Below are 25,737 nucleotides of genomic sequence, written 5' to 3'. Positions count from 1 at the left end.
ATGTCATGAATGTATTGCAGGTTTTCTGGAGCTTGCCCCTGTTCCATTGCAGTCTGGATCAGCCCATGGCAGATGGTAGGGCTGTGTTTCCACCCCTGAGGCAGTCGGTTCCAAGTGAACTGGACACCTCTCCAAGTAAAAGCAAACTGTGGCCTGCACTCTGTTGCCAAAGGAATTGCCAAAAATGCACTGGTGATATCAGTCATTGCCGCGGAAAGGACTCAGTCAGAGATCAATATGATCAGACAAAAAGCCATTTATTGCAAAGCATTAACTCCTTATATACTATTGCTTACACACACCTACAGCAATTTGGCATATCATGATTGGATACTTGTCTTGAAGACCTGTTGGGGGTCGAGCATGGGTGCTTTAACAGGCTTGCAGCAAGCTGTGAGAAAGTGAACCTCTGACCCCAGGCTGGAAGAGGAAGCGTCAAGGTCAGCAAAACAGGAGCGCAATAACAAGATGCCAGAAGCATGATGTAACGCTAAGCTGAAGCGAAGGTGTGAAACCAATCAGGAGAGGCAAAGTGGAGCGTGTACCTCTCGCGGGCAAAGTGAAGCAGCCAATCAAGTAATGCGTGATTGCGTGTAAGACAGTATATTAAGAGCAGCCTTGTAATCAATAAACGGAGCATTTTGTGAACCTACATCGTGTCGGTGTTTTCTCCCCTCCACCTGGCCACGGCATTCTGGTGACCCCGACGTGATACCAGGAGAGAGAGAGACCGCGGACGAGAGAAGGTGGAGATCCCGGCTGCCCGAGAGAGGCAGGCTGCCCGAGAGAGGCAGGAAAAGAGCTCAAATTACGTGGCCACGGCTGACCGGTGAGTCAGGCAGACTGCGGTCTGGTTCGGGATGGGTTCCGCTGTATCAGCGATAGAAAAGGCTACGATAGAGGGATTGCTATGCGTAGCGAAGAAAACAGGGTACTCGATACCCCGACAGGAACTTGTGGACCTTTTGGTTTGGTGCCGGAAAAGGGGGTTGTTAGAAAATACGGCACAGTTATTTTCCAAAGATCAATGGCGTAAGATAGGAGAAGAATTGTGGGAGAGCGTTCAGACAGAGCATAAAGGGGCGAAGAAATTAACATGCACTTACCGCTCCATTAAGCTCATGATTGATCAAATGCATGCAGAGGCGGAAATCGCAGCTGCGTTGAAGGGTGCCTTGAGTGAGAGTACGAAAAACTCGGACTTGGGGGAAACGGACTTAATCGAGTGGGGCCCCATCCCTGATCCAGTGCCCCCCCGTACCTCCCCTGAAAAAACAAAAATTGCTGCACCAGTGCATAAGAAGGGGGAGTTTGATGACTTAATTATCCCCTGGGACCCCTCAGATGAGTTGCCCACGCAACCATCTGCACCCCCTGAGCCAGAACCTATGGAGGTACTGCCCGAAAATGTACCCTTGCCGTCTGAGAATGATGACGAACTACAAAAAGAATCGCCTTATGCTGAACTTGTGAAAGAACTAAGGCAACAGCGCCACCAAATGGCAAGGTTAATGATAGCTGTGAAAAATTTAGACAAGGATGGTGATACGGGTAAAAAGAGAGAAATGTATAAAAAAGCCATGGAGGCAATTAAAGAAGGAATCAAGAATATTGAAAGACAGTTGGACCAAAAGGAGAAATTAGACGCCGGGGGACGAGAAGGGATCAAGAGGGCAATTAGACAGGGAGAGCTAACGATTAAAGAAGGTCATGAAAAAATAAAACGCTTGTATGGAGCAGGGGAAGGATTAACAGAAAAAGAAAAAAGAGACTTACAGGATGATTTAGATGAAGGAATGTTAGAGGATGAGAGGGCAAAGGGGTATATCCCTAAAAGAGTAAACGAATATATCCCTACAGATCATTCTTTTGACATGGGGCGGAGATGGAAAGGAGTTATCACACAAGCTAATTTGAATGGGGAGGTTACTTTAGAACCATTAATATCTGCTCCAGTACGGGTTACACAGAATGGAGCAGAATGGACACCTTTAGACTGGAATTTGGTCTCAAAATTACAACAAAGTGTTATGGCCTACGGAGCCACTAATTCGGCTGTACGAAGACAGATGACAGCCTTTATGAAATACCAGGAGCTTGTTCCTGCCAATATTAGATTGCTTATGGAAACTCTCCTAGGGGCTACGGCTTTTATAATGTTTCTGGTAAAGTGGCAGGAACGCTTAGAGGTAAAACAACTAGAGTTTAAGGCTGAAGACTCCAACCTGCTCGAGATTAAGGCTGGAGATGCCAACCTACTCAAGATTAAGACTGGAGACTCCAACCTACTAGAATTTAAGGCTGAAAATGCCGACCTACTACAGACAGCAACAGAGACAGAGGTTAATGAGGTGCTGAGGAGTACAAGCCCTGAGAAAAATGAAGCATTAGAAGCCCAGCAACAGATGTCCTTGTTTCAGAACCGTATCAGAGAGCAAAATGCACATTTGGAGATGCTGCGTGAGAAAGCACATGACCTGGAAGTACAGCTTGAGTCTTCTCAAAAGAATGCCAAAGATAAAGAAAATACATTTGCCCAAATGGAAGAGAATATGGAAGATACAATTCAACAGCTATGCGAAAGCACGGAAGAAAAAGAACAAGATGTTAAAAGTCTCCAAGATCTAGTGGCATCAGAAAGGTTGTCTGTATTACAATGTGCCCTTTCTGTCCGGGACTCAGAAATAAGAGAATTGAAAAATGAAATAGCTTTATGCAAAATGAAAGAACAACAACATGTTGAAGAACTGACAATCAGCCATGAGAAGGATATTTGCAGACAGTTGGAGAACTTGAGGGCTGAGCTGGAGAAGTGCCACAGAAGGGAAATTGCAGAAGCCAGGCAGGTATATGAAGAAGAAATGGTTTTGAAATATAAGAATGAACTTGAAGAGCTAAAAAGAGAGCTCTGTGCTCTGAATTCTGAAGAGCATGTTCAGACTTTGAATGGCATAATAATTGACTTAAATAAGAGTCTTCATGAGTCTGAAGTTAATAAAGAATCTTTGAGGAAGAGACTTGAGAACCAACAGGAAGACTTTGAGAGAGAAAAATCTGAAATTGAAACTAAATACAAGGGTTTGATTGATGGGCTTAAGTTGCAACTTTCTGATGCAGAAGAGCAGCTCAAGGAAGCTGAGCAATATAAACAAGTAAAACAGTCCTCGCGTGGAAAGATTCAGAAACTGAATTCTCTCGTCAAGGAATTAAATGAGAAGCAACTTTATGAGGCTAAAGCCACTACAGATGTAAGGCAAAAGCCTGATGAAGACAATGTCTCCAATAAAAAGGTAATGACTTTGAGGGAAAACCAGATTTTACCAGAGATGAGAGCAGAATTTGATGCGATGTGGAATGAGCCACACCAGTTGACAGGTGAAGATGAGTTAGTTCATGAAGAACTAGAGTTCCAGTATGGCTTTGGAGTAGGCTCCTCAAGGGATCCATTAGCAGAAATCAAGAATTCAGAGGTCACAGAGAATAATGAAAACGGTGAAGGTGATGACTCTCTTAAAGTAATTGAGACAAAAATTGAGCAACAACAGGTTTATAGATATGACCCTGAATATCCAGTTATGGTTTTGGTTTATGGATCACAGCAATACAGATCTGCTATTATAGCGCAACAAATTGAAAAACACTTAGCGATCCTAGAATGGGTTTTCCCATCGTATCAGCCTTCTGCATCTGTTACCACGCTCCAGGATTATATTGGGTCCCTATTGTTAAAAGCCAAAGAACGTGTCAGGTTGGTGTTTGGTGTTGATCCTTCTGTATTTGTACTACCTTGGAAAACTACTGATTTAATCCAAGAATGGTCATTATGTTCTATGACCTTTGCTCTTGCAGTTAATGGGGTACAATTGTCAACACATTATCCCTCTCATCCGCTGTTTCAAACAACCTCTATTATAATGAGAGGGCCTATTGTGAAACAAAAACCTATATCAAATGCACTTACTGTATTCACTGATGCCAGTGGACGTACTGGGAAATATGGCTTCGCATGGCAAGACAATCAAAATTGGAAACTAAAGATATGGACTGACACAGGAAAATCAGTGCAAATCTTAGAACTACAAGCCATTGTTGAAACCTTAAATTGGTTTTCCTCACAAGCCTTAAATATTGTATCCGATTCAGCATATGCAGTCAGTGTAGTCAATCGTATTGACTGTGCAAAAATAGGTAAAATTGGAACATTGGAAATTGAAGAATTGGTAATTCGCCTAAAGGGTATAATTCAAGAACGTAAGGAGCCCATCTGGTGCTGCCACATGCGAAGTCATACCAACTTACCTGGTATCTTTTCCCAGGGTAATGCTGTAATTGACCGAGCGGTTGCAGGACCAGTCGTGCTACAGAACTTTGAAGCGGCTCGTCAGTCACATGAGTTTTTTCATCAATCCTCAAGAGGTCTACAGCAGGAATTTGGACTATCTAGGTCTCAGGCTCGAAATATTGTCGCAGCCTGCCCTGATTGCGCCCGTATTGCTCCATTACAACAACATGGAGTTAACCCGCGAGGCTTAGGCCCAAGAAAAGTATGGCAGACTGATGTTACAGAATACCCCCCTTTTGGTCGACTGAAATATTTACATGTCTCAGTTGATACTCATAGTCATGCAGTATGGGCCTCAGCACTAACTACAACAGCCTTTAAAGCAGTGAAACAACACTGGTTACAGGCTTTTGCTGTCCTAGGGGTTCCTGAAATGATAAAGACAGACAATGCGCCAAGTTATGTAGGACACTGGAGTGAACAATTTCTAAAGCAATGGGGTGTTAAACATGTTACAGGCATACCTTACAATACTACTGGCCAGGGCATTGTCGAAAGACGACATCAGGATATTAAACGCTTGCTTGGCGCTTTGAAAAAAGAGGGGGAGATAACCCTCTCGCCACACGATATGTTAGCTAAAGCATGTTATGTTTTAAATTGGAAAAATCCTGTTTCAACCAATGATAAGCAAACTGTTATTCCGATACATTTGCACTATACTTCACAAAATTCTGTTTTAAAAATGCCTGTCTGTACTTGGGACCCTGGGGAACAGAAAAAGAAACTTTATTCACCTGGGGACGGGGATATGCTTGTGTCTCTACAGGTGATGACCCACCTCGATGGGTCCCAGCTAAATGGGTAAAACCGTGGCTGGAAAAGAAGGGAGATTCTGAGGAAACGAGAGGACAGCAGATGGTGTCTTAATAAACTATTTGTGGAATCTAGCTAGGGAACTTTTGGAAGAAAAACGAAATGAAGATATTAGGTCTGGCAGCACCTGTGGTTCTGATGGAACAGGGAAGTATGATGTCACATAACATGGATCATCGGCAAAACATGTGGGTAACATGGGTTAATGAGATAGGGCAGGATTCCTTTTGTTTATCTATAGCAACCCCATCTGATCCATTTCGAACATGTTTGATTGGAGTCCCTCTGGTATCTCACAAGACCTTTATAGATATGGCTGACCACTTCTTCCAACACAGGCTGGCCACCTGTGTTGGAACGAGTGTGCATTTTAGTCAGTATAAAAGCCCAAGCCTCACGTGATGTGAGGGAGGCAGAGCCTCTGTGGGGACGCCCGCTAAGGCTGAGCCTGCCACCTTGCACTGCGATGATGCTTCTTGGAGCTGGTTTCTTAATAGTCTTTACAAGGTCCTTGTGCCACGTCCTGTATGTGGGACTGTGCAGTGGGAGCAATGATTGTCCGGATTTTGTGTTTCAAATATTGTAGTTCTGTGGAGAGTGTATGTGGGATCCCATATATGCATATATGTGTGTTTGTGTGTGTGTGATGAGGGCAGACAGTGTTCTGTATATTTTTTGTTGTCAGGTTCATGTAAAAGTTTTTAACAGGTAGCAGTTCAACATTTTGGGCAAGAAAGGGTCAATGCATAAGTGCAGCAGGTATTTATGGTTGACCACCTAAAAAAAAAAAAAAAAAAAAAAAAAAAAAAAAAAAAAAAAAAGGGGGGGAGTGTAATGATGGAGCAAACTCCTTGACTGTTAACACTGTACAGTTTACTTCTGCAGCTGCTTTACATCCTTCACAATCTTTCTGATCATTCTGAATCTATTCACAAGAAATTGTTTGAACTTAAAGAAAATACTGTAGAAACAAATCCTATAGACTCTTGGTTAAAATCGTTAGGAATAAGTAGTTGGTTAAGGAGTTTAATCATGATGTTTAGTGGACCAATAATGATTATGTTGTTAATTTTGTTTTTTGGACCTTGTTTGTTACAATGTACTATGCAACGCATGCAGCAGATGACGAACGCCTTATTTGAAAAAAGAGGGGGAGATGTTGGGGGTCGAGCATGGGTGCTTTAACAGGCTTGCAGCAAGCTGTGAGAAAGTGAACCTCTGACCCCAGGCTGGAAGAGGAAGCGTCAAGGTCAGCAAAACAGGAGCGCAATAACAAGATGCCAGAAGCATGATGTAACGCTAAGCTGAAGCGAAGGTGTGAAACCAATCAGGAGAGGCAAAGTGGAGCGTGTACCTCTCGCGGGCAAAGTGAAGCAGCCAATCAAGTAATGCGTGATTGCGTGTAAGACAGTATATTAAGAGCAGCCTTGTAATCAATAAACGGAGCATTTTGTGAACCTACATCGTGTCGGTGTTTTCTCCCCTCCACCTGGCCGCGGCAAAGACCCTTAGTGACTAACATATAATTGGTTAAGCACAAGTGTGAGAACTTGACCTTGAATGTTTGCCAACAGTCCACAGTTCTCATAACTCAGTGAATTACAGCTTCTTCTTATCTTGCTTGCTTAGGCTTCCTTGGGCCTCCCACAGCCTTGCTGTATCTTTCGGAGTTATTCAGAGCTCATGTACCAAATATCCATTTTCCTGTGAGAACACTGTCTCCACAACTCCCCCTTTTTAGTTTTACTAAAAGTTTTTTACAATTTGGTGTGTCTGCTCTATCACTGCTGGACTTGTGTAACATAACCACCCACTACTCTAGGCAGCATTATTTCAGTAAGATTAGTCTGATTTGAAGTCACTTGAACATTTATAACATGTGGCATACCAGTGAATCCTACACACCATGTAACAGGATGGAATAATGGGGATTTAACAGATGCGCTCAGTATACTTGTCCATTACCCATGGTCACACATAATAGAACAGATATTACAAAGATTTCTGTCATTGCTGTTTCTTTATGTTGTTGAGTTCTGGGCCTTTGTATATTTCGCTGGCAGTCAGTATGGTCCTGTTGATAGCTGTACACAGCTGGGCCTACCCTTTTTCTCCTGGATGGCTCTCTGATAACAGCAGAGGCCATCCCTCACATCAAGGTCTGGCATGGCATGTGTCTCCACCACTCTACGCCTGCTGGGTTGCAGCCAGCAGCGGAGCTAAAAGTTCTTCTTGGTGGCAGACACAGAGGCCAACCCAGTCTTGCCCTTGACTGTGGTAGCAGGCATTTGGTCAATCTCAGTCCTTGCACCTTGTTGTCAGTGCAGAGTTTCACCTACTTCACCCAGTAACAAGTCACTACTACAGCAAAGCACACACAGATTTACATTAGCCGAGTAACTATTACAGACTGCATCAGCATGTTGAAGATACTGATGGCAGTGAGTGACTAGCCAAAGAAACTTCCTACCAGTGGAGTTCTCCCATCCTCTTAATTTGTTCCATTACCTGCTTTGTAACAGTACCATCATATTAGAATCTTTCTAGCTTTTGCCTTAGCATTTTCTAGCAGCTGCTGCAAATTTACATTCTTTAACATCTCATTTACAAGTGACAAATCAATACAATACAAGGTATAGTTTCTTATTAGCAACTGGCTAGTAAATACAGGTGGGTTTATATGCAAAATCACAACCTCTAATAATAGCTACTTTACAAGCACGCATATTCAAGTTGTTACTTTTCAGTTGCCCCCAAGTGATGTTTTGCAATCATTCGTTTCTCTCTATCTCATTCTGCTTGGGGTTTTCACGGTCAGCTCCTGTATCTGATGCATCAAGTTCTTCCACTCATCTGTCCCGCTCATGGCAAGGCTTGACAAACTTTGCAGGCAGCCACCGTGGACCTGTAGGTAGGAGGACAGAAATATACCCCTTCCTCTGGGTTATCAGTTCTTGAGAAATAGACAGGTTAAAGTGACTCCTTAAAGCAAAAGCATTCTGATGCAAACGGAATGTGAAGCAGCTGCAGAAACAGACGACACATTTTTATCAGTCAAGGGGGTTTGCTCCATCATTACACTCCCTTTTTTTTTTTTTGTCGCACAAGCAGAATCAAAAGCAATACTTCCTAACCCCTATGGCTCAGACCACATTGTAACATTATAAGGGGGGTTTCCTTGAACCCTTTATATTTGATCAGCCTGTCAGTGTCCCAAGAAAGACGAGACCCTTGTGTGTGACCAGCCTGTCTGCATCCCATTGTGGGAACTGTATTGGACAGCCCACTGTATCGGAGGGTGACTCGACTAACCTATTCAGGAACCCACACTGACAGTATCACTGAATCAAATCCCTTACATGCTGTTGATAGTACTCTGGCTGGAAAACAAGCTTGAAGCAATACACAACAAAACTACAGTCACTAGTAACAGCTAGAGTGACTTATCATTACCCTTTTCTTTCTTTTTTTCAAAGTTTCTCACCCTGCTTTGCACAGCTAAAACCACCGGCCTATCAGCAGCAGCCTTCTCAGCAGCAGCAACAAATACCTGCCACACTTTTGCATTAACCCTTTCTTGCCTGGAATGTTGAACTGCTACCTGTTAAAATTTTTACATGAACCTGACAACAAAAAAATATACAGAACACTGTCTGCCCTCATCACACACACACACACATATGGGATCCCACAAGCACACTCCACACAACTACAATATTTGAAACACAAAATCCAGACAATCATTACTCCCACTACACGGTCCCATATACAGAACATGGCACAAGGACCTTGTGAAGACTATCAGGAAACCAGCTCCGAGGAGCATCATTGCAGTGCCAGGTGGCAGGCTCAACCTTAGCAGGTGTCCCTGCAGAGGCTCTGCCTCCCTCACATTGCATGAGGCTTGGGCTTTTATACTGACCAAAATGCACACTCATTCCAACACAGGTGGCCAGCCTATGTTGGAAGAAGTTGCCAGCAATATCTATAAAGGTTTGCAAGGGTTGATAGAAACATGGACATACTTATATTTACCAACTTCTAGTACACGAGTATCACAGAGAGACCGTATCAAAGGAGTTGTATATGGGGTCCTAACTCCACGGTCTGACACATTCTGCCCGATATCCCTGATAAGAGCATACAAAAGACCTTCCCATCTCAAGTGGGAAGCACACACACCATGGGAAACTGCAATACATCTGCATCCCCCAACCGTCTCGCTTCTCCCTTTACAGCTGCCCATTTATCACGAGGATCTGGGGGATATAAATCAGGCTTCTTTTCCAAATGAATAGACTCCAGGTCAAAAGCACCATCCAGGTCAGCATCGGCATTATCAGGCGTCAGAATCTCAGGAGCAGCAACAGCAGACTGATGAATGTGCACAGACTCCTTCTCAGGGTCCATAGGGCCTGAGTCGAAAGGATCATCTTCATTCCCGTCTTCAGTCTTCGCTGACGCGGCAGCAACAAGCAGAAGTTTGGGGGGGAGGGCAGGGAGGGGGCACGCTGGACTCCATGATCTCATTTTTTGACTTTAACGTCTCTAAAACAGTTCTCCAAATGACTAACAAACTTTTCACAACATCATTGCCTTTCATGGCTGCATTCCACATTTTAACTCCTGCCTCATTCCACAAAGAGATCTCAAGTCCGGTAGACTCATCAATCTCCGGATAACGTGTCTTCGACCATATCAACATTAACTTTAAGTCTGTCTCTTTAAAGGTTGCTCCCTTCACCTTAAGAAGGACTGAAAACACCCATAAAAAGGAGGCTTCTTCCTTAGTAATTTTCTCCCAAGTCTCGAAATTAAAAGCTTCACCGACTCCCACAATTAATTCCTTACTCCAGAGCAACAATCTTTTTAGCATAGCTTCATCATAGTCTGTCCCTCTCACAGAGAGGATATGTTGGAAGAGTTTAAGTATTACTTCTTCTTTACTTAACTGGTTTCCCATCCTTAAGCTCCCTTCCAACCGTCTGGCTGCTCACCTTATTTGCACTGCGCAGTGTCTTCTGGGCTCACAAGGCTCCGATCCGAGGATTCCCTCCTCCGAGGCTTCTGCCTCCCGATCTTGGTCCAGCCAGATCAATTCCAGCCGATTTGTTCCCAGCCCAGCGATTCACACCCTCTTCCGTTTCAATGTGAAATTATAGAGGGTCCCTGTTCAGGCGCCATTTGCCGCGGAAAGGACTCAGTCCGAGACCAATATGATCAGACAAAAAGACATTTATTGCAAAGCATTAACTCCTTATATACTACTGCTTGCATACACTTACAGCAATTTGGCATATCATGATTGGATACTTGTCTTGAGGACCCTTAGTGATTAACATATAATTGGTTAAGCACAGGTGTGAGAACTTGACCTTGAACGCTTGCCAACAGTCCACAGTTCTCATCACTCAGTGAATTCCAGCTTCTTCTTATCTTGCTTGCTTAGGCTTCCTCGGGCCTCCCACGGCCTTGCTGTATCTTTCAGTTATTCAGAGCTCATGTACCAAATATCCATTTTCCTGTGAGAACACTGTCTCCACAAGTCATGGTATACCACTTGGATGCCTTTGACTCCACTTCATTCTGAAGTTCTAGCAAGTTCGGTATGGCAGCACTCAATGGTGGTGTGACTTCCTTCAGGCCACGATAGACTGCTGTTAGTCTCCGCTCTCCATTAGACTTTTGCACTGACCATATTGGGCTATTGAAGGGTGAGTGAGTCCTACTGATCACTCCTTGACTCTCCAGTGTCTGGAACTGCTTATGGATGGGAATCAGGGAGTCTCGGTTGGTGCAATATTGCCACCAGTGCACTGTTGTGGTTGCGATTGGCACTTGTTATTCTTCAAACTTCAGCAACCCCACAACAGAAGGAACCTCTGAGAGACCAGGTAAGGTGGACAGCTGCTCAATTTCCTCAGTCCCCAAAACAGCAAAAAAAAAAAAGCCCATTGTACCCTTTTGGGTCTGTGAAGTACCCTCTCCTGAGGTAGACTGTGCTAAGGATGTATGGAACCTCTGGAAAACTCATAACGGAGTGCTTTTGCCACTTTCTCCCAGTCAGGCTGATTTCAGCCTCCAGCACAGTTAACTCTTGGGATCCTCCTGTCACTCCAGAAATATAGATGGGTTCCACCCCTTCACAACTCGATGGCATCAGGGTACACTGTGCACCAGTATCTACTAGAGCCTTATACTTCTGTGGGACTTATGTGCCAGGCCATCTGATCCACAGTCCAATAAACCTGCTTGTCCCTCTCCTCCACCTGGCTGGTGGCAGGACCCTTCTAATAGCAATGATAGGATTCTTCACTTTCTTCTTTTAGCCTTCCTATTCATAGTAGTTGGAGTAAACTCACCACTTCCACTCCATCTGGGAACTCGTTTCTCTTTCACAATTGCTTTTTCAATTTCTCTTTCTCTAGCAAGTGCTAACAGCTCCTTAGCTTCCTTACACTCTAGTTCATGATTGCCGGCCTCACTGTCCCAGCATCAGAGCAACCAGGTGATGATGTGCTATCCTGGATGAAGGCTGAAAAATTTTGCATATTCTGCAGCTCATTCAAGGACAGGGATTAAGAAGTTACCTCTTCCACATTCTCTGGTTCTAGTACTAATTCCTCTTGTTCAGCTGTTCACGTTAGTGAAATGAAGGTAACCCATCATCTTTTATATGAGACTAAATTTACAGAGCAGTGCAGCGATAAGGACACTGTGCCAGAAAATTTGAGACAGAGAAAGCTACTAACTTCAGAGAGCTTGCAGCATCAACTACAAGCACTGTGTGAAAAAACATTATCCAAGTTCCCTTTTACACAGTTCCTTGGTCAATAAAGAAAACAGGTTTGATCATTTGTACAAACCCCAAGATACTCACACCTCTGTTGTGATTTTATTGGGATGCATGTAAGATAAGAAGTTCTGCAAGGAATTTTACTTTTAAGGATATGACTTTTAATGGTCTTATGCATTCAATACTACATGTAGTCAGACCTTTCTAATGTGCATGTAGAAATTTATGAAAGGCAGCACTATGGAGCTTAACTGCTTTGCTTTGGTGTCATCCCCCCCGGGAATTCCTAGATATTCCCAAGAATCAGTACTGTATCATTTTGTCTTAAAATGACACTTCTTTTAACTGAAATCTTGTATATGCATTTTCAGATCTCCAAAACAAAGTTGTTGGCTTCACTGTCACCTGGTTTAAATGGCAAACTAAACCCTCTTTCTAGGTAAGACTGATCTTTGATGGCTTAACTCGCCTGAACCTGTGAATGCTGAATAAAACTCTTTTCAAATGAAGTAGCTGAGATTTGAGCCCAAGAAGGAAAAGGTATTTAAAGGAAAATGTCTTACGCCAAGCATAAGGATAATAGTACAGCTCACTCTTAAATCTTCCAGTCATACTGCTGGCTGAATGACCCTGAGTGCTTATTAAAATGCAGTATTAAAAAACAGGTCCCTATCTAGGAGTACAGCTGTATTACTCTACTACTCTATGCTGGTTTCCCTGCGCAACAAATAGAAGGCTTCTGTATCTCTAGATTTGGAAGCTGGACGCTGCCTTCTAGCACTGATAAAGGACTGAAGGAACATAGCTTCCACTATTCAGCAGCTGCGGAGGACGCTCGCAGACGCCTCTCACAAAAAACAGAGGCAAGTACCCTCTTCCCTCCTGGAAAAACGGACGTGTGGGTTCAGGCTTAGGCTCAGCATTTACAATGCTTACTCATTAAGAATGTCTCATTTAAGCTAGTCATTATCTTTAGATTGCTGTTTAGAAATAAACTCATTTTTATGTCTACTATTGCTTTGTTATTTAGGTTGCCTTTACAGCTGGTTCAACTTCCTATACTGATCTTGGTTACTAAAGCCAAGCAAGACCTAGAGAATCACCACAGGGGTAAAGCCCGTGCCAGTCAATCTGTTATGTGTGGAAGGCAAGTGATGTTGCCAGTAATTGCCCTTGCGACAGCAGCTACTGGTCTATGACATAGCATTAACAGCTGGTGTACTTCTCACTGTTCTTTACTGAAATCTGTGAGAAGAATTTAGTACTTGGTCGCCTACCAGTGGTCCTAGGTTCATAAATGAAAAAGACATACTGCTACACAAAGTTACTATGGAGGCTTGGGGGGAGGGGGAGTATTCTTTTATTCTTATAGAAATGGACTTCTTGGAGGGCAGCAAACTGAAAACACTTATGTTGCTACTATCCATTGATAAATACAACCTTTTATCTGTCGGTGCCCTCCACATCCTTAATATGCACTAATAAAAGAAATACAGAAAGCAAAACCATACTAAGAGATCAGAATACTGATGTAAAAATAAGGCAAACATTATGTTCTTGTTCTAGGAATGTGTTCAAATCAGATCTGGCTTTGGACTTTTAATGCAGTATAGATTGAAGCTAAGATCTAACAATGGGAGTTAGAATATTTTATTTTTTTTTATGTTCTTGTAACTGAAGCTTTTTCAGGAGGTAGTACTTGTAATCTAATAAATCAACAGGTTTTATATTTGCCTTGCATTTGCACCTGATAGTTCTGGAAAAAGTTAAAAGGTTTACAAGTTTCTAATAATTTACAGGTATGAAAGGCTTTTTTTTTAAGTTGGGACAGCAATTCTTACACTTTTAAATTAAAATATAATGGTATAAACTGAACTTTTTCTAAACGTTCTATTATGGTTCTTTTTATGTTTCTGACATTATAAGGGATAACTTTGTTCTCGATGCATCTCATGGAAGGGTGGTGATTTCTATTATCCGTCCACAATATTTGTATGTACTGTAATAAAGGTAATGTGCATTTTTGTGGAACAGTCCTGTAAAGCCAAGATCTTTCTTTTCAATGTCTTTGAAATATTGTGCTAGTAACAGACAATCTTTACTTTCAGATGCATGTTTCTAAGTTTGATTCTCCTACAGGTGCTTCTTGTAATGGTACTTCAGATGTATGAGACCTCCAAATAATAAAGCACGTGGTTTTGGGGTTTTGTTTTTTTCTTTTTGTTTTTGGGTTTTTTTTTTTCTTCCCTCACCCCCAAAGTTCTTGTAAAATACGAATTCCCTTCTCTAAACAAGATAACAAGGTTTTATTAAGGGACAAAGTCACTAAAGCAAAAGCGAACAGCGCTGCGCGCATGACCGTAGCCAGAGGCGCGGGTGATTAGTATTTGTTACAGGTTTATATACTTTCACAATTCCATTAGTCACATACATATTCATAATCCCTGCATATAGGCAGGGAACATTATAATTAAGTCCAGTCACTTATTACCAGAAGTATCTTCCTCTTGGTGTCTGCGCACTGCTCTTCAGTAATTGTGGGCAGGGGTCTTGAGGGTGAAGTAAGCAGTCTTCCTCATGTGAGTAGGGGTCTTCAAGATGAAGTAAGCAGTCTTCCTCACAATGTACTTTTCACCTTTGGCACAGTTGAACGCCCCAGTAACCACACAACTCGCTAAAACCAGCCATATCTTTAATTATTCTGATAACTAGCAAAGACAGTGTGACCTTCCTGCAAAGTTTATAGCAGGACAGGCAGACAAGGAGTATCCCAAGCTAGCAGATGTTTGGGAGGCTCTGTCTCTAAACTAAATGATAAGTAGAAGGATGGTGTGAAATAACTCCTTCATGTTTAGTGGGGTCACTAAATCTTGTTATCTCACCAGAGACTTGCAACACAAACATTGTTCTTTAAAGCTAAAGATACTTTAGAGGACTGGTGTGAAACAATTAACTCACATTTAGTGGGGCCACTAAATTCCACAGGCTAACAACATAAACATTGTTCTCTTTCTACAACCTAAGTTAAGCTAAAAAGTACTTTATATTTTACAGGCACTAGCTTTTCTTCTGTCAAGCATGCAACCCCCCTTTTTTTCTTTTTACCTTTACAGATTCTTCTACTATACGTCTCCGTTTTGCTCATCTTGTGTCTTTGTCGAGCTTTGTTTTTGTTACTATAAGCTTGTATAGTTATATCCACATAACCACACCTATGATTTGCGAAAGCCAATACATTTATGTGTTTATCACGGTTCTCAATTTTCTATGTCACTGAAGCAGCACTTGCTGAATTGCATTATGAGGCATTAAGCTGATGTTCAAACTAGTATTTACTTCAATCCATGTACCTGGTCATTAATTTCTGCATTGCTCCACTTTATGGACTTGAAATTTGTCAAAGTTGTTGCCACAGAACTATTCTCTGTACATAGAGATAGTCTTAGGTGTGTTTTGTGCTCATAATTAATCATAGCTTTTTATGTAAGGAGTTGTAACCAGGAGTTAAGCAAGCCATACTTCTCTTTTCATAGAGGGGATCAATTGGTTTGTTAAGGCTGATTGACTGTGGACTGAAACATCTGGGGATTTGTTTGGTATTTTTAGGTGTTTCCTTCTAAAAATACTTCTTACCTGGCTTGTAGATTAAACTTACAGAGCAATGAGATGTTGTCTTTTTTTGCAGCGATAAAGACACTGTGCCAGACAAATATGAGGCAGAGAAAGCTACTAACTTCAGAGAGCTTGCAGCGTCAACTACAAGCACTGTGTGAAAAAAACATTATCCAAGTTCCCTTTTACACAGTTCCTTGGTCAATAAAGAAAACAGGTTTGATCATTTGTACAAACCCCAAGATACTCATACCTCTGTTGTGATTTTATTGGGATGCATGTAAGATAAGAAGTTTCTGCAAGGAATTCTACTTTTAAGGATATGACTTTTAACGGTCTTACGCATTCAATACTACATGTAGTCAGACCTTTCTAATGTTCTCTTATTACAAGTTTGTTAAATACTATCTTTACCTGATTAGAATTTACACAACCTGTAACCATTTGCATCAGGCAGAGCAGGTTATTCACTTTGCTGGCTTTGAAGCACTGCATATTCCACACACCGATCAGCAGTAAAATAGCAAAAGCCAAGCCTCAACTCTGAAATAGGGTCCTTCTTATACAGGAAGATGGTTTCTCAATGCCTGTCCAAACCCTGGCAGCACAGCCACTGTCTGACGCAGCCTGGGGCCTGTGCCTGACATCCTTCTGTGCTGGGTACTACTCACTGCTGGGATGAAAGTGGTCACCTGCCCCACTGCAGGTCCTTGTGTGCTGAGCTCAGCAGCTGCCACTTCCAAGCAATTAAGGAAAAAGCACAGTTAATTTGGTTCCACCAGGACAGAGCACATGTGCGTGTGGATCTATGTCAGCCTGCCCAGCTCCTGTCAGGACGCGAGGGTTTAGGTTTTGTGCCTGTGTAGACGCACCCAAACCCATCCCTAGGGCACCACGAAGACGGGGGAACCCAAATTTCTCACCCTCCCTGCCTCCATTTCGTCCCTTCCAACGGGAGTCCGAGCACACCCGGAGTACACTCTCCCTTCCGCCTTGGCAGCTCTCGACCCACAGGCCTGGGCCGCCCAGTCCCCTCACGGACACAGCCCCTCTCAGGGGGCCGGGCCGCCAGCTCCCACCAACCCGGAGGGTGTGTCCGATGGGGGAGGGGAGGGAGATCCCCGCTCTTACAAAAGCTTCCTGGGCGGAGAGTACGGCATTTTTCTCGTGGGGTGGTGGCTATGCCACGGAGGAAGTTCGCTGGCAAGCGGTGCAGACTTGGCTTGGGTGGGGGCTCGTGCTATGGGGTTCTCTCCCAGGAGACAAAGAATCAGCGTATCACGCTGTTTTTCCGCGACTTCGACCAGCAGGGTAGGGCTGGAGGCGTTGGCAAGGGCCCTGGAGGTGCTCTGTGGCTCTCATGGGTACCGGCCCTCGCAGGGGGTGAAGTGGCCACTGTGGCAGTACTAGTGGTGCCCGCACTCCTGCGCTTACTTGTCTGGTGGGGGGAGCCTGCGGACCAGAGCCGTTGTAAGGCGGTTGATGAAGAGCGGCGAACGGCTCACCTCTCCTTGAGGAGCTGCTCGAGGGCCCCGGTTCGATGGTGGGCGGGTTGAGGGGCCGCAGTCGCGGCGCACGCCGTGTTCCTGACAGCCTCGGGAGGGCTCCCGCGTCAGGCAGTCCGCATAAAGCATTGTTAACTTTATTTTTCAATGCGTTCTAGCAGTGCTGGTACTTGGAAGCATGTAACGCATAAAGCGATAAGAGCCTATTTTGTTTTAAAGCCAAGGAAAATATCCAGGAAATGAAGAAGGAACTCGATTCGCTTTTGCAAACAGCTGAGAAAGCGTTTACAGTAGAGCTGCTGAAGATGCCGATTGCCATCAGGAAAGTGAAGAGAAAAGATTTGCTTAGTAAGTGTGCGTCCTCTGATTTCAGCTGCGATATGGTTAATGCTCTTTCCAGTAGCTGGTACAGTGCAATGTTTTGGCTTTAGCCAGAAAACAGGGTTGATGACCCAGAGGTGATTTGGTTATTGCTGAGCAGTACTCATAGAGCCAAGGCCTTGTTTGCCTCTCACCTGCAAGCAAGGAGGCTGGGGGGCGTAAGGAGGAGGGGATTCTGGAAGCAGTGGTGTTTATTTTTCTGAGTCACTGTCAGATGTGGAGCCTTGCTGTCCTGAGGATGGCTGTGCAGCTGCCTGCAGTGAGAAGTGGTGAATCTGAAATCAGCCTGACTGGGAGTGAATGGGTAGCTGCTTTGGAGGCAGAGGAGGTTAAGCCAATTTCTGTCTTGCCTGGGGTTAAACACACAGCTGTGTGCGTGGCCTTGTATTTGTGAGGGATGCAGCCGTCATAACGCAACCCTGACTGATGTGAGAAAGCCTATAACCGTAGTGACTTTTTATATAAAGCTTGCTTTGTGTGCTATGTTAGCTAATTGGCAGTGGTATTGTACTGCTGAGGCTCGCTCAGTATGTGCTCTTGTTCAAGTAATTGACCTGTGTATCACAGGGTGTAGAATTAGTTGATAACAGTGTATGAAGTCCAGAGCTTTATTTCATGTGTGCTTTTAAGTCATCTTATTTAAAGCCCAATGTGTCAGGGACAGTAGATAATGGTCTGTGGTGAAACACGCTAAGATAGAAAAGTACTGTTTGTCTGCTTTGGATCTTCCCTGGAAAGTCCAGCTTTGGCTCTTCCCCGTAAAGTTCCACTTTAGAACTCCCTGGAAGAGTCCTGACCCTTGGAGACCTTTCTAGATATTGCTGGCCACTTCTTCCGATGTAGGCTGGCCCCCTGTGTCAGAATGAGTGTGTTTTTGTTAGTATAAAAGCTTGAGCCTCATGCAATGTGAGGAGGCAGAATCTCCTATCACTATGTCAATGTTGCCTCTGTGGGGATGCCTGCTAAGGTTAAGCCTGCCACCTCGCACTGCAATGGTGTTTCTCAGAGCTGGTTTCCTGATGGTCGTTATATGGTCTTTGGGTTTGGTAAGGTAACCAAGCATCAGAAGTATCTTTACTGTATTTGTTAGTATCTCTATATATTCCTATGTTAATAAACTATTTGTGAGTTCTCTATTTGTCTTGTTTCTCTCACCTGGAATCCTTGAGCTCTGGAACACCTGAAGAGATGAGGAATAATTACAATTCTAGTATTTCCTGTGTGTATAAATGTGAGCGCTTCTTTCCATCTGAATCTCTTTGTCCTAGCCACAGAGATTATTTTGTCTTTATGTGAAGTTTAAGTCTTTTAGTACTGAGCCTTTCTTATCTAGTTTGTTTACTTGTAATGGTAAATGCATTTATGCAGCAGTTAAAGCTGTGGTGCATGGTTGGCATCAGATGTATAATCTGGTAAGAACTGATGTGTTTAGAATCTGTCTTGCAGCTGGAAATTACAGGGGCCCCACAAAGTACCAATTTAAGACTCTTGAAGAACTTCAGTTTACTGTAGGCCTTTCCTGAGTATGTAGTTCAATGTCTGTCTTGAAAGCTTTTGCCTAAAATCATTAACTTTCAGCTGTGCAGTGTATGGGGGTTTTTCTTTTTTGAATTCAGGTTATATACTGTGTGATTACACTTAGTATTCTTTCAAAGATCAGGCATACTGAAGTGGCCTAAGACTTTCTTTGTTGCTTTGTAGGAGTGACTATCCCAAAATACTTGAATCTTGTTCAAATGCAACATACTTGCTAGCTAAGTTTCGCTATTTAAGTAATTGTAATCCTGAATTATTTGCTCAGCTTCATAGCATGCAAGAAAAGAACCTGCAGAGAGTAATTATGTAAGTAGCAGTATATAAACAAGATACTTTCTTGAGTTACAGGTTTGCGAGAAGGTGAGGAAGTGGCTCTTGCTGCTGCAGTGGTAAGTGGTGTTTTCAAATTTCATCACAGTTTACAGAATAGAAGTCTTCTCCCTTCTGTAAGCATTTTGGACAGATGTTTTTGTTTGGCTGTCTGTTTAAAGAGAAGATGGTACAAGAAGGCTAGCTGGTTAGCCAGCCAGCCACAGTGCAGTTACGAACATTACCTAAAGCTTTAGGGTCATCTGCAGGCAGAAATCTGGATGGTTCTGGAGGAAAAAAAACCAAGACCAAACCAAACAAACAAACAAAAAAAAAAAAACCCCAGGAAAACCAAACTGGTGTTTAGCCAATTCCACTTCAGTCACTTTTAGATGACTGCCTTTTGTAGGATAATAGGCATTTACTGGGCAAAAATCTGTTGACTTTCCCTTGTTGGATAAACTTTCTTTTTTAGACTGACTGTTCTCTGGAAGACATAGCAAATCCAAAACTGGTGAGGACCAACAGCAAAAAAGGCAAGTCAGTACATTAATAGATAGCTTGGTTCCCAAGTTGTTTTTTGTTTTGTTTTGTTTTTTTTATTGGCTTGAACTGAGCATTTGTAAAGTGAATGTTAAGCTTGAAGGATACAAGGGGGAGAAGTGTCTAAGTGTAGCATAAAGGTCCCTTCAGCATTCAGTGTGGAGGATCATGAGCTTTGCTACTTTTGAGGTACTTTAAAACATGATATAAGAGTTCCTGCCCTTTGGGTTTATCACTGAAAATGGTGAGAAGAGCATATTTAAGTGACTTGTCAGTGCTGTACAGTATAGCAGAAGAGCTAGGAGAGCCACTCCTATTTTCTCATAGGTCCCTCCTGCCAATTTAAGTTTGTAAGGAAAAGGCCATTTCTGTTCATACTCCAAAATATGCAACAAGGACACTGCCACTGGAAAGTAATTCTAATTTGTCTGGGGCTTCAAGGGGTATTTGATGTCTTATAACTTCGCTGCGTGTCACTGTGTCTGTGACGAACATGCATAGTTTGCTTTCAACTCTGGACCAGGTGAGTGGCCATCAGTAGCTTTCAGTAGGTAAATAGGCTTCAAGCAAATGAGTTTGAAATAGTCTTTTGTGCTCTTCATAAAACTTTTTTTCTTGTCTTTCTAATGCATTTCTAGTTAAGGTAACTACAATTGTTGAATATGAAGATGCCAAGCATATTTCTGCAAAGAAAATATCTAAAAAGGTAAGTTTATTTTGAACAACCAACATAAGGGCTTTATCAGTTGTGACCTGCTATGAACCCTGCTAGATCCATGACTGGGCAGGCCAGTGGCTTACTGTTTTGCTTAAAAAATCAATTGTTTTAAATTCGGTATATTTTAAGCAAAGCTAAACTGTGTAGCAAATTAATTTCATAATGAAATAAGATATCTGCACTTCTGGTAACTAATTCACACAGACTTGCAAGCACTGACATAGTCGTTCTCTCTTCACTTGCCAGCAAGTGTTGATGGTTTGAGGAGCCATTTTCTGCTGTTTTTTGGGGGGGAAACAATAAAACCCCAACATTATCTTTGATTTAATACATGCTTTTATATATTTGAATGACTTGTGCATTCTTTTCCACCTTGATCTCTAAAACAAACAGCACAAGTGTATTAATTTTACCACCTCAGTTTGTGCAATGTAGTGCCTCAGCCAGACATGGAAGTATGTAGCAAGATGACAACAAAGAATAGAAGATTACATGTGGAGTTACAGGCATTAATTATAAGGGAGCTTAAAGATCGGAAGGGTGTGTATTAGAAAGGTGGTTGTTTGTACAGAACTTCAATATGAACTTTGGGCATTATGGAATTTGACATTTTATGTGCATGTAGAACTTTATGAAAGGCAGCACTATGGAGCTGTTAATGCTAAATATAATGTTAAAGCAGTTAATGCTTTGCTTTGGTGTCATTCCCCCCCCCCCCCCCCCCCCCCCCGGGAATTCCTAGATATTCCCAAGAATCAGTACTGCATCATTTTGTCTTAAAATGACACTTCTTTTAACTGCAATCTTGTATATGCATTTTCAGATCTCCAAAACAAAGTTGTTGGCTTCACTGTCACCTGGTTTAAATGGCAAACTAAACCCTCTTTCTAGGTAAGACTGATCTTTGATGGCTTAACTCGCCTGAACCTGTGAATGCTGAATAAAACTCTTTTCAAATGAAGTAGCTGAGATTTGAGCCCAAGAAGGAAAAGGTATTTAAAGGAAAATGTCTTACGCCAAGCATAAGGATAATAGTACAGCTCACTCTTAAATCTTCCAGTCATACTGCTGGCTGAATGACCCTGAGTGCTTATTAAAATGCAGTATTAAAAAACAGGTCCCTATCTAGGAGTACAGCTGTATTACTCTACTACTCTATGCTGGTTTCCCTGCGCAACAAATAGAAGGCTTCTGTATCTCTAGATTTGGAAGCTGGACGCTGCCTTCTAGCACTGATAAAGGACTGAAGGAACATAGCTTCCACTATTCAGCAGCTGCGGAGGACGCTCGCAGACGCCTCTCACAAAAAACAGAGGCAAGTACCCTCTTCCCTCCTGGAAAAACGGACGTGTGGGTTCAGGCTTAGGCTCAGCATTTACAATGCTTACTCATTAAGAATGTCTCATTTAAGCTAGTCATTATCTTTAGATTGCTGTTTAGAAATAAACTCATTTTTATGTCTACTATTGCTTTGTTATTTAGGTTGCCTTTACAGCTGGTTCAACTTCCTATACTGATCTTGGTTACTAAAGCCAAGCAAGACCTAGAGAATCACCACAGGGGTAAAGCCCGTGCCAGTCAATCTGTTATGTGTGGAAGGCAAGTGATGTTGCCAGTAATTGCCCTTGCGACAGCAGCTACTGGTCTATGACATAGCATTAACAGCTGGTGTACTTCTCACTGTTCTTTACTGAAATCTGTGAGAAGAATTTAGTACTTGGTCGCCTACCAGTGGTCCTAGGTTCATAAATGAAAAAGACATACTGCTACACAAAGTTACTATGGAGGCTTGGGGGGAGGGGGAGTATTCTTTTATTCTTATAGAAATGGACTTCTTGGAGGGCAGCAAACTGAAAACACTTATGTTGCTACTATCCATTGATAAATACAACCTTTTATCTGTCGGTGCCCTCCACATCCTTAATATGCACTAATAAAAGAAATACAGAAAGCAAAACCATACTAAGAGATCAGAATACTGATGTAAAAATAAGGCAAACATTATGTTCTTGTTCTAGGAATGTGTTCAAATCAGATCTGGCTTTGGACTTTTAATGCAGTATAGATTGAAGCTAAGATCTAACAATGGGAGTTAGAATATTTTATTTTTTTTTTATGTTCTTGTAACTGAAGCTTTTTCAGGAGGTAGTACTTGTAATCTAATAAATCAACAGGTTTTATATTTGCCTTGCATTTGCACCTGATAGTTCTGGAAAAAGTTAAAAGGTTTACAAGTTTCTAATAATTTACAGGTATGAAAGGCTTTTTTTTTAAGTTGGGACAGCAATTCTTACACTTTTAAATTAAAATATAATGGTATAAACTGAACTTTTTCTAAACGTTCTATTATGGTTCTTTTTATGTTTCTGACATTATAAGGGATAACTTTGTTCTCGATGCATCTCATGGAAGGGTGGTGATTTCTATTATCCGTCCACAATATTTGTATGTACTGTAATAAAGGTAATGTGCATTTTTGTGGAACAGTCCTGTAAAGCCAAGATCTTTCTTTTCAATGTCTTTGAAATATTGTGCTAGTAACAGACAATCTTTACTTTCAGATGCATGTTTCTAAGTTTGATTCTCCTACAGGTGCTTCTTGTAATGGTACTTCAGATGTATGAGACCTCCAAATAATAAAGCACGTGGTTTTGGGGTTTTGTTTTTTCTTTTTGTTTTTGGGTTTTTTTTTTCTTCCCTCACCCCCAAAGTTCTTGTAAAATACGAATTCCCTTCTCTAAACAAGATAACAAGGTTTTATTAAGGGACAAAGTCACTAAAGCAAAAGCGAACAGCGCTGCGCGCATGACCGTAGCCAGAGGCGCGGGTGATTAGTATTTGTTACAGGTTTATATACTTTCACAATTCCATTAGTCACATACATATTCATAATCCCTGCATATAGGCAGGGAACATTATAATTAAGTCCAGTCACTTATTACCAGAAGTATCTTCCTCTTGGTGTCTGCGCACTGCTCTTCAGTAATTGTGGGCAGGGGTCTTGAGGGTGAAGTAAGCAGTCTTCCTCATGTGAGTAGGGGTCTTCAAGATGAAGTAAGCAGTCTTCCTCACAATGTACTTTTCACCTTTGGCACAGTTGAACGCCCCAGTAACCACACAACTCGCTAAAACCAGCCATATCTTTAATTATTCTGATAACTAGCAAAGACAGTGTGACCTTCCTGCAAAGTTTATAGCAGGACAGGCAGACAAGGAGTATCCCAAGCTAGCAGATGTTTGGGAGGCTCTGTCTCTAAACTAAATGATAAGTAGAAGGATGGTGTGAAATAACTCCTTCATGTTTAGTGGGGTCACTAAATCTTGTTATCTCACCAGAGACTTGCAACACAAACATTGTTCTTTAAAGCTAAAGATACTTTAGAGGACTGGTGTGAAACAATTAACTCACATTTAGTGGGGCCACTAAATTCCACAGGCTAACAACATAAACATTGTTCTCTTTCTACAACCTAAGTTAAGCTAAAAAGTACTTTATATTTTACAGGCACTAGCTTTTCTTCTGTCAAGCATGCAACCCCCCTTTTTTTCTTTTTACCTTTACAGATTCTTCTACTATACGTCTCCGTTTTGCTCATCTTGTGTCTTTGTCGAGCTTTGTTTTTGTTACTATAAGCTTGTATAGTTATATCCACATAACCACACCTATGATTTGCGAAAGCCAATACATTTATGTGTTTATCACGGTTCTCAATTTTCTATGTCACTGAAGCAGCACTTGCTGAATTGCATTATGAGGCATTAAGCTGATGTTCAAACTAGTATTTACTTCAATCCATGTACCTGGTCATTAATTTCTGCATTGCTCCACTTTATGGACTTGAAATTTGTCAAAGTTGTTGCCACAGAACTATTCTCTGTACATAGAGATAGTCTTAGGTGTGTTTTGTGCTCATAATTAATCATAGCTTTTTATGTAAGGAGTTGTAACCAGGAGTTAAGCAAGCCATACTTCTCTTTTCATAGAGGGGATCAATTGGTTTGTTAAGGCTGATTGACTGTGGACTGAAACATCTGGGGATTTGTTTGGTATTTTTAGGTGTTTCCTTCTAAAAATACTTCTTACCTGGCTTGTAGATTAAACTTACAGAGCAATGAGATGTTGTCTTTTTTTGCAGCGATAAAGACACTGTGCCAGACAAATATGAGGCAGAGAAAGCTACTAACTTCAGAGAGCTTGCAGCGTCAACTACAAGCACTGTGTGAAAAAAACATTATCCAAGTTCCCTTTTACACAGTTCCTTGGTCAATAAAGAAAACAGGTTTGATCATTTGTACAAACCCCAAGATACTCATACCTCTGTTGTGATTTTATTGGGATGCATGTAAGATAAGAAGTTTCTGCAAGGAATTCTACTTTTAAGGATATGACTTTTAACGGTCTTACGCATTCAATACTACATGTAGTCAGACCTTTCTAATGTTCTCTTATTACAAGTTTGTTAAATACTATCTTTACCTGATTAGAATTTACACAACCTGTAACCATTTGCATCAGGCAGAGCAGGTTATTCACTTTGCTGGCTTTGAAGCACTGCATATTCCACACACCGATCAGCAGTAAAATAGCAAAAGCCAAGCCTCAACTCTGAAATAGGGTCCTTCTTATACAGGAAGATGGTTTCTCAATGCCTGTCCAAACCCTGGCAGCACAGCCACTGTCTGACGCAGCCTGGGGCCTGTGCCTGACATCCTTCTGTGCTGGGTACTACTCACTGCTGGGATGAAAGTGGTCACCTGCCCCACTGCAGGTCCTTGTGTGCTGAGCTCAGCAGCTGCCACTTCCAAGCAATTAAGGAAAAAGCACAGTTAATTTGGTTCCACCAGGACAGAGCACATGTGCGTGTGGATCTATGTCAGCCTGCCCAGCTCCTGTCAGGACGCGAGGGTTTAGGTTTTGTGCCTGTGTAGACGCACCCAAACCCATCCCTAGGGCACCACGAAGACGGGGGAACCCAAATTTCTCACCCTCCCTGCCTCCATTTCGTCCCTTCCAACGGGAGTCCGAGCACACCCGGAGTACACTCTCCCTTCCGCCTTGGCAGCTCTCGACCCACAGGCCTGGGCCGCCCAGTCCCCTCACGGACACAGCCCCTCTCAGGGGGCCGGGCCGCCAGCTCCCACCAACCCGGAGGGTGTGTCCGATGGGGGAGGGGAGGGA

At 42.4% G+C, this 25,737-nt stretch overlaps 2 protein-coding genes and 1 long non-coding RNA gene across 6 annotated transcripts; all 3 read left to right on the top strand.

The window, feature by feature from the left end:
• Positions 1-859: 859 nt before the first annotated feature.
• On the top strand, positions 860-5,578 carry LOC117438019 (rootletin-like). Of its 2 annotated transcripts, none has more exons than XM_034073372.1 (2): positions 860-4,329; positions 5,183-5,578. In XM_034073372.1, the coding sequence occupies exons 1-2, from the start codon at positions 861-863 to the stop codon at positions 5,323-5,325; spliced, it is 3,612 nt and encodes a 1,203-aa protein (XP_033929263.1). In that variant the 5' UTR covers position 860; the 3' UTR covers positions 5,326-5,578. The 2 variants fall into 2 exon arrangements, with proteins under 2 accessions (XP_033929263.1, XP_033929262.1); XM_034073371.1 differs by having other exon boundaries at positions 860-4,544; positions 5,112-5,324.
• Positions 5,579-12,323: 6,745 nt separating this feature from the next.
• Positions 12,324-14,169, top strand: LOC117437999 (uncharacterized). The gene is made up of 2 exons (XR_004550623.1): positions 12,324-12,393; positions 12,706-14,169. It is a non-coding gene; the product is annotated as an uncharacterized lncRNA (long non-coding RNA).
• Positions 14,170-16,713: 2,544 nt separating this feature from the next.
• Positions 16,714-24,851, top strand: LOC117438012 (borealin-2-like). 3 transcript variants are annotated; one of them, XM_034073356.1, is made up of 8 exons: positions 16,714-16,877; positions 17,291-17,419; positions 19,337-19,377; positions 19,773-19,833; positions 20,479-20,546; positions 21,382-21,449; positions 21,762-21,873; positions 24,695-24,851. In XM_034073356.1, the coding sequence occupies exons 1-8, from the start codon at positions 16,748-16,750 to the stop codon at positions 24,698-24,700; spliced, it is 615 nt and encodes a 204-aa protein (XP_033929247.1). In that variant the 5' UTR covers positions 16,714-16,747; the 3' UTR covers positions 24,701-24,851. The 3 variants fall into 3 exon arrangements, with proteins under 3 accessions (XP_033929247.1, XP_033929246.1, XP_033929245.1); XM_034073355.1 differs by lacking the exon at positions 24,695-24,851 and adding an exon at positions 22,041-23,227; XM_034073354.1 differs by lacking the exon at positions 24,695-24,851 and having other exon boundaries at positions 21,762-23,227.
• The last annotated feature ends 886 nt before the right edge of the window (positions 24,852-25,737 follow it).

Source organism: Melopsittacus undulatus, chromosome W (genome assembly GCF_012275295.1).
Source record: "Melopsittacus undulatus isolate bMelUnd1 chromosome W, bMelUnd1.mat.Z, whole genome shotgun sequence".
Taxonomy (NCBI): Eukaryota; Metazoa; Chordata; class Aves; order Psittaciformes; family Psittaculidae; genus Melopsittacus; species Melopsittacus undulatus.
The sequence above is the reverse complement of the archived record's forward strand: the minus strand, read 5'-3'. Positions and strand labels throughout refer to the sequence as shown.

What these genes read in the sequence shown, in the direction of transcription:
- LOC117438019 (XM_034073371.1), top strand. Translation starts at nt 861, where the DNA reads ATGGGTTCCGCTGTATCAGCGATAGAAAAGGCTACGATAGAGGGATTG. An exon ending in GAGGCTTAGGCCCAAGAAAA is followed by an intron (nt 4,545 to 5,111) that starts GTATGGCAGACT and finishes GTGTCTCTACAG; the next exon opens with GTGATGACCCACCTCGATGG.
- LOC117438012 (XM_034073354.1), top strand. Translation starts at nt 16,748, where the DNA reads ATGCCACGGAGGAAGTTCGCTGGCAAGCGGTGCAGACTTGGCTTGGGT. An exon ending in CCGCGACTTCGACCAGCAGG is followed by an intron (nt 16,878 to 17,290) that starts GTAGGGCTGGAG and finishes TTTGTTTTAAAG; the next exon opens with CCAAGGAAAATATCCAGGAA. An exon ending in GAAGAGAAAAGATTTGCTTA is followed by an intron (nt 17,420 to 19,336) that starts GTAAGTGTGCGT and finishes CTTGAGTTACAG; the next exon opens with GTTTGCGAGAAGGTGAGGAA.